Genomic DNA, 12398 nt, shown 5'->3' with positions numbered 1-12398 from the left:
GGAACTGTGCAAGTGTGAAGATGGGTAGAAGAGTTAACAATATTACAAACTTAGGGCTTCCCAGGTGGCACTGGTGGTAAAGAAGCCGCCTGCCAGTGCAGGAGATGTGGGAGACCCGGGTTCGATCCCTGGGTCGGGAAGATCCCCCGGAGGAAGAAATGCAGCCCACTCCAGTATTCTTGCCTGGAGAATCCCACGGACAGAGGAGCCTGGCAGGCTACAGTCCACGGGTCACAGAGTCAGACATGACTGAAGCGACTTGGCATGCATGCAGGAAGGGCATGAAGATATTCTGACCTAAGATTAGGATGAAAGAGACACTAAAGAAGAAATTTGATTCTATTTCTTCAGACTCACAGACATGGAAAACAAACTTGTGGTTACCAAAGGGAAGAGGGACGTGGGGAGGGACAAATTAGGGGTGTCGGATTAACAGAAACAAACTACTAATGTAAAACAGACAAGCAACAAAGTATACTGTATGTGGCCCAAGGAATTATACCCATTGTCTTATAATAACTTATAAAAGTACTTAGGATATTTCTGTATCCTATATATAACTTGCAAAAGTACTGAATCACTATGCTATGTGGGGCCCTACGTGGGAAACCTTAAAAAAGAAGGGCTAGCTTTGTGGTTTAGAGCTAAGATGGCGCCTGGCGGAAGAGATGAGGGCGCGGCCTAAGTTGTCTGTCAAAACTCTTGATTGGTTTTCTTGATTTCTGTGCACGTAGACAGCGCATGATCACCATAGACTCCTGTTATAATGATGGCACATGATGATTTGACCTTTAATGTGATTGGTGCAACTATGGAAAGTCCCTCACAAACCCCTCCCTGCTTACCTTTATAAACCAAGAGCTTACAACAATAAACCGGAACTGCTTAGATGGAACCCCCGTTGCGTCTGATTGTCTCTCGCTCGCTGAGGGGCTGGGTTGGCGGACAGCAGGCTCACCTCTCCTCGGGACCCCTCGGCTTTGCTGAGGGAAGTTCCACTGCCTCTCTCTTTCTGAGGAGCGCCCCCCGCAATGCTACACACCTGAAACTGACACAATATTGTAAATTAACTATTGTTGTTTTTGTTCAGTTGCTCAGTCATGTCTGACTCTTTGCGACCCCATGAACCGCAGCACGCTAGGCCTCCCTATCCATCACCAATTCCCGGAGTCCACCCAAACCCATGTCCATTGAGGTGGTGATGCCATCCAACCATCTTATCCTCTCTCATTCCCTTCAACTCCTGCCCTCAATCTTTCCCAACATCAGGGTCTTTTCCAATGAGTCAGCTCTTCACATCAGGTGGCCAAAGTATTGGAGTTTCAGCTTCCACATCAGTTCTTCCAATGAACACCCAGGACTGATCTCCTTTAGGATGGATTGGTTGGATCTCCTTGCAGCCCAAGGGACTCTCAAGAGTCTTCTCCAACACCACAGTTCAAAAGCATCAATTTTTCAGTGCTCAGCTTTCTTTATAGTCCAACTCGCACATCCATACTTGACCACTGGAAAAGCCATAGCCTTGACTAGACAGACATTTGTGGACAAAGTAATGTCTCTGCTTTTTAATATGCTGTCTGGGTTGGTCTTAATTTTCCTTCCAAGGAGTAAGCGTCTTTTAATTTCATGGCTGCAATCACCATCTGTAGTGATTTTGGAGCCCAGAAAAATAGTCAGTCACTGTTTCCCCATCTATTTCCCATGAAATGATGGGACCAGATGCCATGATCTTACTTTAATGAATGCTGAGCTTTAAGCCAAATTTTTCACTCTCCTCTTGCACTTTCATCAAGAGGCTCTTTAGTTCTTCACTTTCTGCCATAAAGGTGGTGTCATCTGCATATCTCAGGTTATTGATATTTCTCCCAGCAATCTTGATTCCAGCTTGTGCCTCCTCCAGCCCAGCGTTTCTCATGATGTACTCTGCATATAAGTTAAATAAGCAGGGTGACAATATACAGCCTTGATGTTCTCCTTTACCTATTTGGAACCAGTCTGTTGTTCCATGTCCAGTTCTAACTGTTGCTTCCTGACCTGCATACAGGTTTCTCAAGAGGCAGGTCAGATGGTCTGGTATTCCCATCTCTTTCAGAAAATCTCATAGTTTATTGTGATCTACACAGTCAAAGGCTTTGGCATAGTCAATAAAGCAGAAATAGATGTTTTTCTGGAATTCTCTTGCTTTTTCCATGATCCAGTGGATGTTGGCAATTTGATCTCTGGTTCCTCTGCCTTTTCTAAAACCAGCTTGAACTTCTGGAAGTTCACGGTTCATGTATTGCTGAAGCCTGGCTTGGGGAATTTTGAGCATTACTTTACTAGCATGTGAGATGAGTGCAATTGTGCAGTGGCTTGAGTATTCTTTGGCATTGCCTTTCTTTGGGATTGGAATGAAAACTGACCTTTTCCAGTCCTGTGGCCACTGCTGAGTTTTCCAAATTTGCTGGCATATTGAGTCCAGCACTTTCATAGCATCATCTTTCAGGATCTGAAATAGCTCAATTGAAATTCCATCACCTCCACTAGCTTTGTTCATAGTGATGCTTCCTAAGGCCGACTTGACTTCACATTCCAGGATGTCTGGTTCTAGGTGAGTGATTACACCATCATGATTATCTGGGTTGTGAAGATCTATTTTGTACAGTTTTTCTGTGTATTCTTGCCACCTCTTCTTTTTTTTAATTTTACTTTATTTTACTTTACAATACTGTATTGGTTTTGCCATACATCAACATGAATCTGCCACAGGTGTACACGTGTTCCCAATCCTGAACCCCCCTCCCATCTCTCTCCCCATACCATCTCTCTGGGTCATCCCAGTGCACCAGCCCCAAGCATCCTGTATCCTGCATCGAACCTAGACTGGCGATTCATTTCTTATATGATATTATACATGTTTCAATGCCGTTCTCCCAAATCATCCCACCCTTTCCCTCTTCGACAGAGTCCAAAAGACTGTTCTATACATCTGTGTCTCTTTTGCTGTCTCACATACAGGGTTATTGTTACCATCTTTCTAAATTCCATATATATGTGTTAGTATACTGTATTGGTGTTTTTCTTTCTGGCTTACTTCAGTCTGTATAATCGGCTCCAGTTTCATCCACCTCATTAGAACTGATTCAAATGTATTCTTTTTAATAGCTGAGTAATACTCCATTGTGTATATGTACTACCTCTATGACCCACCTCCCAGAATACTGGAAATAAAAGCAAAAATAAGCAAATGGGATCTAATTAAAATTAAAAGCTTCTGCACAACAAAGGAAGCTATAAGCAAGGTGGAAAGACAGCCTTCAGAATGGGAGAAAATAATAGCAAATGAAGCAACTGACAAACAACTAATCTCAAAATATACAAGCAACTCCTGCAGCTCAATTCCAGAAAAATAAACGACCCAATAAAAAAATGGGCTAAAGAACTAAATAGACATTTCTCCAAAGAAGACATACAGATGGCTAACAAACACATGAAAAGATGCTCAACATTACTCATTATCAGAGAAATGCAAATCAAAACCAGAATGAGGCACCATTTCACACCAGTCAGAATGGCTGCGATCCAAAAGTCTACAAGCAATAAATGCTGGAGAGGGTGTGGAGAAAAGGGAACCCTCTTACACTGTTGGTGGGAATGCAAACTAGTACAGCCACTATGGAGGACATTGTGGAGATTCCTTAAAAAATTGGAAATAGAAGTGCCTTGTGACTCAGCAATCCCACTGCTGGGCATACACACGGAGGAAACCAGAATTGAAAGAGATACATGTACCCCAGTGTTCATCGCAGCACTGTTTATAATAGCCAGGACATGGAAGCAACCTAGATGTCCATCAGCAGATGAATGGATAAGAAAGCTGTGGTACATATACACAATGGAGTATTACTCAGCCACCTCTTCTTAATATCTTCTGCTTCTGTTAGGTCCATACCATTTCTGTCCTTTATTGAGCCTGTCTTTGCATGAAATATTCCCTTGGTATCTCTAGTTTTCTTGAAGAGATCTCTAGTCTTTCCCATTCTATTGTTTTCCTCTATTTCTTTGCATTGATTGCTGAGGAAGGCTTTCTTATCTCTGCTTGCTATTCTTTGGAACTCTGCATTCAAATGGGTATATCTTTGTTTTCTCCTTTGCTTTTTGCTTCTTTTCTTTGTACAGCTATTTGTAAGGCCTCCTTAGACAGCCATTGTGCTTTTTTGCATTTCTTTTTCTTGGGGATGTTCTTGATTCCTGTCTCCTGTACAATGTCGCGAACCTCGGTCCATAGTTCATCAGGCATTCTGTCTATTAGATCTAGTCCCTTCAATCTATTTCTCACTTCTACTGTATAATCATAAGGGATTTGATTTAGGTCATATCTGAATGGTCTAGTGGTTTTCTCCAGTTTCTTTAATTACAGTCTGAATTTGGCACTAAGAAGTTCATGATCTGAGCCACAGTCAGGTCTCAGTCTTGTTTTTGCTGACTGTATAGAGCTTTTCCATCTTTGGCTGCAAAGAATATAATCAATCTGATTTCGGTGTTGACCATCTGGTGATGTCCATGTGTAGAGTCTTCTCTTGTGTTGCTGGGAGAGGGTGTTTGCTATGATCAGTGCGTTCTCTTGGCAAAACTCTATTAGCCTTTGCCCTGCTTCATTCTGTACTCCAAGATGCTTGTTAATACAAACTTGATCTTTTATTGTTTTACTTAGTTTGTTGCAGACACAAAAATCAATAACTATAAAAGCAAATAAAGTGCAGTTATTATTCTTAAAGTTCTTAACTAGTGTAGGAAAGACACACATACGTGTGAAGAACAAAGTTCTAGGACAGAATACAGGTGGTTGACATTGATTGAGTGGGTAAGCGTGACCACAGGAACATCTGTTAGGTCTGCTGCCATAACAGAATACCACAGACTGGGTGACTTACAGCAGAAACTTGTTTTCTTACAATTCTGGAAACTGGAAGCTTGAGATGAAGTTGCCAGCAGGGTTGGTTTCTGGCTTCTCTCCTTGGTTTGCAGATGGCTTCCTTCTCACTGTAACCTTACAGGTGCACTCTTCATGTGCCTCCTTCTCTTATAAGGACATCAGTCCTATAGGATTCATGCCCTATGACCTCATTCAACTTTATTCACCTCCTTAAAAGTATCTCCAAATACAGCCACATTCAGGATTAGGGCTTCCATGAATAAATTTTGGGGAACACTGTTCAGTCCCTTAGAGAAGCATCTGCTGAAGAGGTGATGTTTTAAGCTAGTTCTCTGATCTAATTTGCAAGGAGTTCAATGCACATGACATTTTTATATGTTGTTATCCACAGTGCTTTGGTTTTATAAGTTTAACTCTGATCTGTTTTTCGTGTATACATTTATAGTTGAAACACGTTTTTCAAATGAATTTACTGCACATACTGTGGTTCTCACAAGGTCTGACAACAGTGTAACTAAGGAAGAGGATGGTATATATGCCAATCAGAGACAGAGGAATGTTAAGCCAACAAATGGAAATGCCTTTATTAAGTAATTATTTTAATTAAACTCTAATGACAAGTATTATCTCTCATTTGTTTTCAGAAGATTCCCATATTTACCCCTCAGGAATTTTTATTTTCAAAAAGTTCTTCTAAGATTATATATGCAGATGACACCACCCTTACGGCAGAAAGTGAAGAGGAACTAAAGAGCCTCTTGATGAAAGTGAAAGAGGAGAGTGAAAAAGTTGGCTTAAAGCTCAACATTCAGAAAACGAAGATCATGGCATCCGGTCCTATCACTTCATGGGAAATAGATGGGGAAACAGTGGAAACAGTGTCAGACTTTATTTTGGGGGGCTCCAAAATCACTGCAGATGGTGACTGCAGCCATGAAATTAAAAGACGCTTACTCCTTGGAAGAAAAGTTATGACCAACCTAGATAGCATATTGAAAAACAGAGATATTACTCTTCCAACAAAGGCCCGTCTAGTCAAGGCCATGGTTTTTCCGGTAGTCATGTATGGATGTGAGAGTTGGACTGTGAAGAAAGCTGAGTGCTGAAGAATTGATGCTTTTGAACTGTGGTGTTGGAGAAGACTCTTGAGAGTCCCTTGGACTGCAAGGAGACCCAACCAGTCCATTCTGAAGGAGATCAGCCCTGGTTGTTCTTTGGAAGGAATGATGCTAAAGCTGAAACTCCAGTACTTTGGCCACCTCATGCGAAGAGTTGACTCACTGGAAAAGACTCTGATGCTGGGAGGGATTGGGAGCAGGAGGAGAAGGGGATGACAGAGGATGAGATGGCTGGATGGCATCACCGACTCGATGGACATGAGTCTGAGTGAACTCCGGGAGATGGTGATGGACAGGGAGGCCTGGCGTGCTGCGATTCATGGGGTCACAAAGAGTCAGACGCGACTGAGCGACTGAACTGAACTGAACTGAAGATTATATAATGCATTTTACAGATTATCCTTTTTCTTGCTAATCTTTTGAATTCTCTGGTTTACATTCTAGATAATTGAGTCATATTATATTAGAAACAAATTATATAATTATTTAAGGTGATTTTAGAGAAACTTCAGGTTGGAAGTGATCATTCCAAATGTATATTCTATAAATTCCTGGTCATTCATCATCTACTCAAATCCTACTGAAATGTGAAACTGTTTCATAGACCTTTTCTTCTTCACAGTGCTTTCTTTATAACTCTTGTTTTATTCAGTAACACTCTATTATTCTTGCATGTTTCTAATTACCTTTCTTTATGCCTTTGCATACTGTGATGTCAGCTGTTTATCTTCCAAGATATCATTGCATTTGTTCATTTTGCAAGGTATTGTTGATTATTGCAATATAGGAAATCTATCCTAATTTTAAAGTTATTCATGCACCCAGTTCCCTTATTTAACACTCTATTTACACTCTTCTATGGTTTATTCTTATCTTGATTTTGTCAGTAAAACATAATATTTTTGCAAATGGTGAATTTGTCTCTATTTACTTTTTTATAGTAACTGAGATTTAGTCTAAATTTATGATGTACCAACACTAAGCAAATATTTTTAATACATTGTTTCATCTGATTCTCATAATAGCTATATATAGTAACTCATTTCCATTTTACAAATGAGTAAACAGAGGCATTGATGGGTTAAGCAATATGTTTACAGAGTTCTTAAATTACAGAGGCAAAACTTGAACTTGAGCAATCTAACAGCCCTCTTCCAGCTCTCAAATTTTTGTTCTGATTTTAGTGGCTGGGACCTCTGGTGCCAAGTGTGCAGGAATGTTTCTTAATGGTTTTAGTGGGAATTCTTCCATGTTTTGCCCCTGAGTATGATATCACTACAGGTTTCTGTTAGAATTTTCCTTTTATTGGTTGCTTTCTCAAAATTCTCTAGTTTTAAGTCAGGAGTGGGTTTTACATTTTATCAAATGCTTTTTCATCATCACTATGTGCTATAACTTCTGTTCCTTGGATTAACTTCTTCAAAATGTTTTAATAATTTTCTTTTTTATTTATTTAGTTTTGGCTGTGCTGGGTCTCTGTTGCTGTGAGGGCTTTTCTCTAGTTGTAGAGAGCAGAGGCTACTCTCTAGTCATGGTGGCCAGGCTTCTCACTGCAGTGTCTTCTCTTGATGCAGAGCACAGTCTCCAGGGCTACCAGGCTTCAGTAGCTGTGGTGTGTGGACTCAGTAGTTGTGGTTTGTGGGCTTTAGAGCAGAGGCTCAATATTTGCGGTGTACAGGCTTAGTTGCTCCATGGCATGTGGGATCTTCCCGGAACAGGGATTGAACCCATGTCTCCTGCATTGGCAGGCTGATTCTTTATCACTGAGCCACCAGGGAAACCCTTTCAGACTATTTTTTTTTAACAATAAATGGATGTATCAAATTACTTTTAAACATTATACTAACTTTTTCACTTATACCTTAATACAGTTATGTTAGTTGAGATACACGTGTATTTCATCCTGATGTGATAATATATAACTACACAGCTGCACTTGATTTATCTTAAATAATAGTATTTCATTTTAAATTTCTGTGTATTTTAAAAAATAATGCTGACTATAAGATTATGCCACACTGACAAAATGTTGATGTTTCATCTCTTTGTGCATGTTGCAACAGTTTTGCAAACCAGTCTTTCTTTGAAATTTGGTAAAAAATTTTTTCCATTAGGTCAGCTGTCCTGACATCATTTTAGGAGGTTATTTTAGATTGTTTTTCTATTTCTTTCAATGTAATTTTTCTGTCATCTACTCTATCTCTTCTTCAGTTAATTTAATCATTTATATTTTGCAAAAACTCATTGATATTTCAAATTCTTAGTTTAAAATTATATGTATTATTATATAATTTAAAATTATTTTCATGTATCTTTTCTTTTTTCTTATCTACAGAGTTGTTTAGTTTTATCTTTCCATTGTTTGTTTCTGGATAAAACTTGCCAAAAGTCATCAAATTATTTTCAAATAATCATTGAAATTTGCTTTTGTGTTATCTGTTTATAACTTTTCTTTGACTTTTTGTTGTTTTGTAAGAGTTTATTCTGGCCCCTGATCCTTTACATAATGTGTACTTGAAACTATCTTTTCTATCTCTATGGCCTACCTTATCTATATTGTCTTTTTATGCAGAAATATTAAAATTTTATACAAATACTTCTATACTGCTTTATATTCTGTGTTATCTTGTACATCTAAATATAAGTTCTCAGAGGGCAGGAATCATGTGTTGACTTTTTAATGCTGCAAGACTCTTAGAATAGCATTTATACATATAATAGACTTAAAATTTTTTTTTAAGTGAAGTATAATTGCTTTACAGAATTTTGTGGTTTTCTGTCTTATATCAACAAGAATCAGCCACAGGTACACCATGTCCCCTCCCTCAAGACCTCCCTCCCATCTCCTTCCCCATCCCACCCTTCAGTCTGTCACAGAGCCCCTGTTTGAGTTCCCTGAGTCATACAGCAAATTCCCACTGGCTATCTATTTTGCATATGGCATTGTAAATTTCTATGTTGCTCTCTCCATACACCTCCCCTGCTCCCTCCTCTCCTCCCACCATGTCCATATGTCTGTTCTCTATGTCTGTTTATCCATTGCTGCCTTGAAAATAAATTCATCAGTGCCATCTCTTCAGATTCCATATATATGTCAGTGTATGACATTTATATTTCTTTTTTTGACTTACTTCACTCTGTATAATAGGCACTAATTTCGTCCACCTCATTAGAACAGATTCAAATGCATTCCTTTTTATCACTGAGTAGTATTCCATTGAATATATGTAACACAGCTTCTTTGTCCATTCATCTGTTGATGGACATCTAGGTTGCTTCCATGTTCTAGCTATTGTAAACAGTGCTGCAGTGAACATGGGGTACATATGTCTTTTTCAGTTTTGATTTCCTCAGGGTATATGCCTAGGCATGGGATTGCTGAGTCACATGGTGGTTTTATTCCTAGCTTTTTAAGGAGTCCTGATACTGTCTTCCATAGTAACTGTATCAGTTTACATTTCCACTAGCAGTGCAAGAGTGTTTCCTTTTCTCTACACCCTCTCCAGCATTTATTGTTTGTAGACTTTTTGTTGATGGCCATTCTGACTGGTGTGAGGTGCTATCTCATTGTAGTTTTGATTTGCATTTCTCTAATAATGAGTGATGTACATGTAATAGACTTCAAATGAAGGAATGAAATACCTAATGTTAAATACTACAGAAAGTGTTAGTCACTCAGTCATGTCCAACTCTTTGCATCCCCAGGGACTGTAGCAGGCAAGGCTCCTCTGTCTGTAGAATTCTCCAGGCAAAAATACTGGAGGGTGTAGCCATTCTGTTCTCCAGGGGATCTTCCCCACCCAGGGATCAAACCCAGGTCTCCTGCACTGCAGGCAGTCTTTACTGTCTGACCCACCGGAGAAGCCCTCTGTAGGTAGAGCAGAACATTAATAAATATTATGCTGTGACTAACATTTCTTTTCCTTTTTTGGTTGTTTAGCCATAAATTTGCAGCAACTGTCAACAGAACATTTACTATTTGGTGCGAGCTCAATCCACAGTCCTGCAACTATGAAAATGTTCTTGGCTGCAACCAACAACATCTCACTGCTGCTGCTGCTAAATTGCTTCGGTCGTGTCTGACTCTGTAGGACCCCATAGACAGCAGCCCACCAGGCTCCCCCATCCCTGGGATTCTGCAGGCAAGAATACTGGAGTGGGTTGCCATTTCCTTCTCCAATGCATGAAAGTGAAAAGTGAAGTGAAGTCGCTCAGTCGTGTCCAACCTTCAGTGACCCCATGGACTGCAGCCCACCAGGCTCCTCGTCCATGGGATTTTCCAGGCAAGACTACTGGAGTGGGGTGCCATTGCCTTCTCCGACATCTCACACTTCTCATTAAAATCAGTTACAACTCAAATTAATCATTCAAAGAAGGCTATTTCCCATCAGATTTTGAACACGTGGCTCATACCCCTAGTGCAAACCATGGTCTGGAGGAGTTGGCAGTTCCTACGAACAACCATAGTTCTTTAAGCATTAACCTGAACAGTTCTCATGGTAAAGTAAAGAATGTTACCTAGAGTCTCATCCAAACAGAGGCAGGTCTGCCCAAGGTTACATACAGTATAAAAGGATAGGTTTACATCATCACTTACTAGAGCCATCACTGTTTTGTCAGAAAAGCCTGGATTGACCAAAAGATCAAGTTGTGCTGAATCCCTTTGCTTTCTTGGTGTTTCCTGTGTGCCAACCACAGATGGTCACTTCCAGTGTGGATGCTGCCCCTTTGGCTATTACGGAGATGGTACCAATTGCAGAGGTAGTGTGACAATTCTTCAAATGTCACAAAGAAAACTATCTAGTTCACTTTTAAGTGCTTAGGAAGACACACTTTTCTATGTATTAAATTTTGTTTACTCCATTTAGTTCACTAACTTCTATTCATTTTATTTATTATTTGGGTATATTCTCTTCACATTTCAAAAAAAATTAACACGTGTTTCTCAAATTTTTAATAATGTTGATATTAAAAAACATTATAACTATATAACACACTACAAATATAAGAATTAAGTACCTACTTATCCTAGGGCCTTTGGAAATATTTTGTTTCAATTATGTAATATAATCCACAAGGACTCAATGTACTAAGTATTATTATTCCCGTTATACAGAAAAGAAAGCACAACCTTACAGGGCCAGCTGACATTCCTGGTAGCAAGCAGCTAGATATGAAATAATGGTATGAATAACACTGTGGTCTGGGTTCTTTTCAGCTCACAAATCCTGCATTATTTGTATAAATTAAGTTTCTCTATAATTCCTCCAGCTCTTAAGAATGAAACAAGTTAGGCATCACTTTAATTTTGAAAGGATCGTTTACTTCTTTTCACAATCATCAGCATCGTTTTCTTTAATACAAATAAAATTTCTGGCTCAGAAGTTACTTTTTAGTGTCCATATTGTCTTTTCTTATGTTTTGATTTGTCTGAGACCAGCTTAAACAACAGAGCTGTTACAGTGTTCCTTTGTTCTGAGTTACCTTGAGGAACTTCATTTTTTTCTTTTTTCTGTAGGAATAATGATAATAACCTTAAATTCTTACATGTTTATAACATAAAACTCCTTTTTATTAGCAAGTAAAACAATCTCAATCATTTCAGTTACTTCAAAAAGTGTTAAATGCCTAATAGAGTATATTGGGTTGTCAGAGAAGCTTAAGAAATAAGAACATATAATAAGCTTATGATGTGTTCCTGGCATTTTGCTCTTTGACATTCTGATTCTCCCTGCCATTCACCAGCATTTAGCTAATTAGTATCTGAAACTAAACTGCTCTCTGAAAGACTGTAATCCCTTTTATGGTTAGCAACCATGTCCAACAGCAGATTTTCTATGCAACTAATTTCCTCATATAGTATATTTTTCTTACCCTATTAATCATTTACCTCAGTCATCCTGGTAGTAAAACAAATATAAGGGGAAAAATAATTGTGTAAATAATGTATGCAGTCATTATTGTTTAATAGCAATTTCAAATTTTCCAATTTCAGAGAATTTTACTTTTATTATATAATTAAATCTATAGGCAATGTGTATACACTGTATCTACAATTCAGCCTTTTGCCTTGATTTTTTTTTTTCATCCTTGGGGAAGAAACAGAGAGTGTGTTGCCCCAAACATATGCACATATAAACCTGGTTACACCGGTTCTGACTGCCAAACTGATTAAGTATATCTTTTATTAGTTTGCATAATAAATTTAATTGATAATATTTCTAAGCCACGAGCTTTATTTTTTACAGCTGTATGTCATCCTGATTGCAAAAACCATGGAAAATGTATTAAGCCTAACATCTGTGAATGTCCCCCAGGACATGATGGACCAACCTGTGATGAAGGTGATAATTCAAATTGAAAAT

The 12398-nt window shown here is 38.8% G+C and overlaps 1 protein-coding gene across 1 annotated transcript in view; it reads left to right on the top strand.

Annotated features, from left to right (window-relative positions):
• The window catches only part of VWDE (von Willebrand factor D and EGF domains), an 80063-nt gene that overhangs the window by 49565 nt on the left and 18100 nt on the right, over window positions 1-12398 (top strand). The window contains 3 exon segments of the mRNA XM_040260948.1: window positions 5361-5504; window positions 12111-12208; window positions 12260-12377. Of these exon segments, the coding sequence (XP_040116882.1) occupies window positions 5361-5504; window positions 12111-12208; window positions 12260-12377 (360 nt within the window).

Source organism: Oryx dammah, unplaced genomic scaffold, assembly GCF_014754425.2.
Source record: "Oryx dammah isolate SB20612 unplaced genomic scaffold, SCBI_Odam_1.1 HiC_scaffold_18, whole genome shotgun sequence".
NCBI classification, from domain to species: domain Eukaryota; kingdom Metazoa; phylum Chordata; class Mammalia; order Artiodactyla; family Bovidae; genus Oryx; species Oryx dammah.
This window is presented reverse-complemented; position numbering and strand designations above follow the sequence as displayed.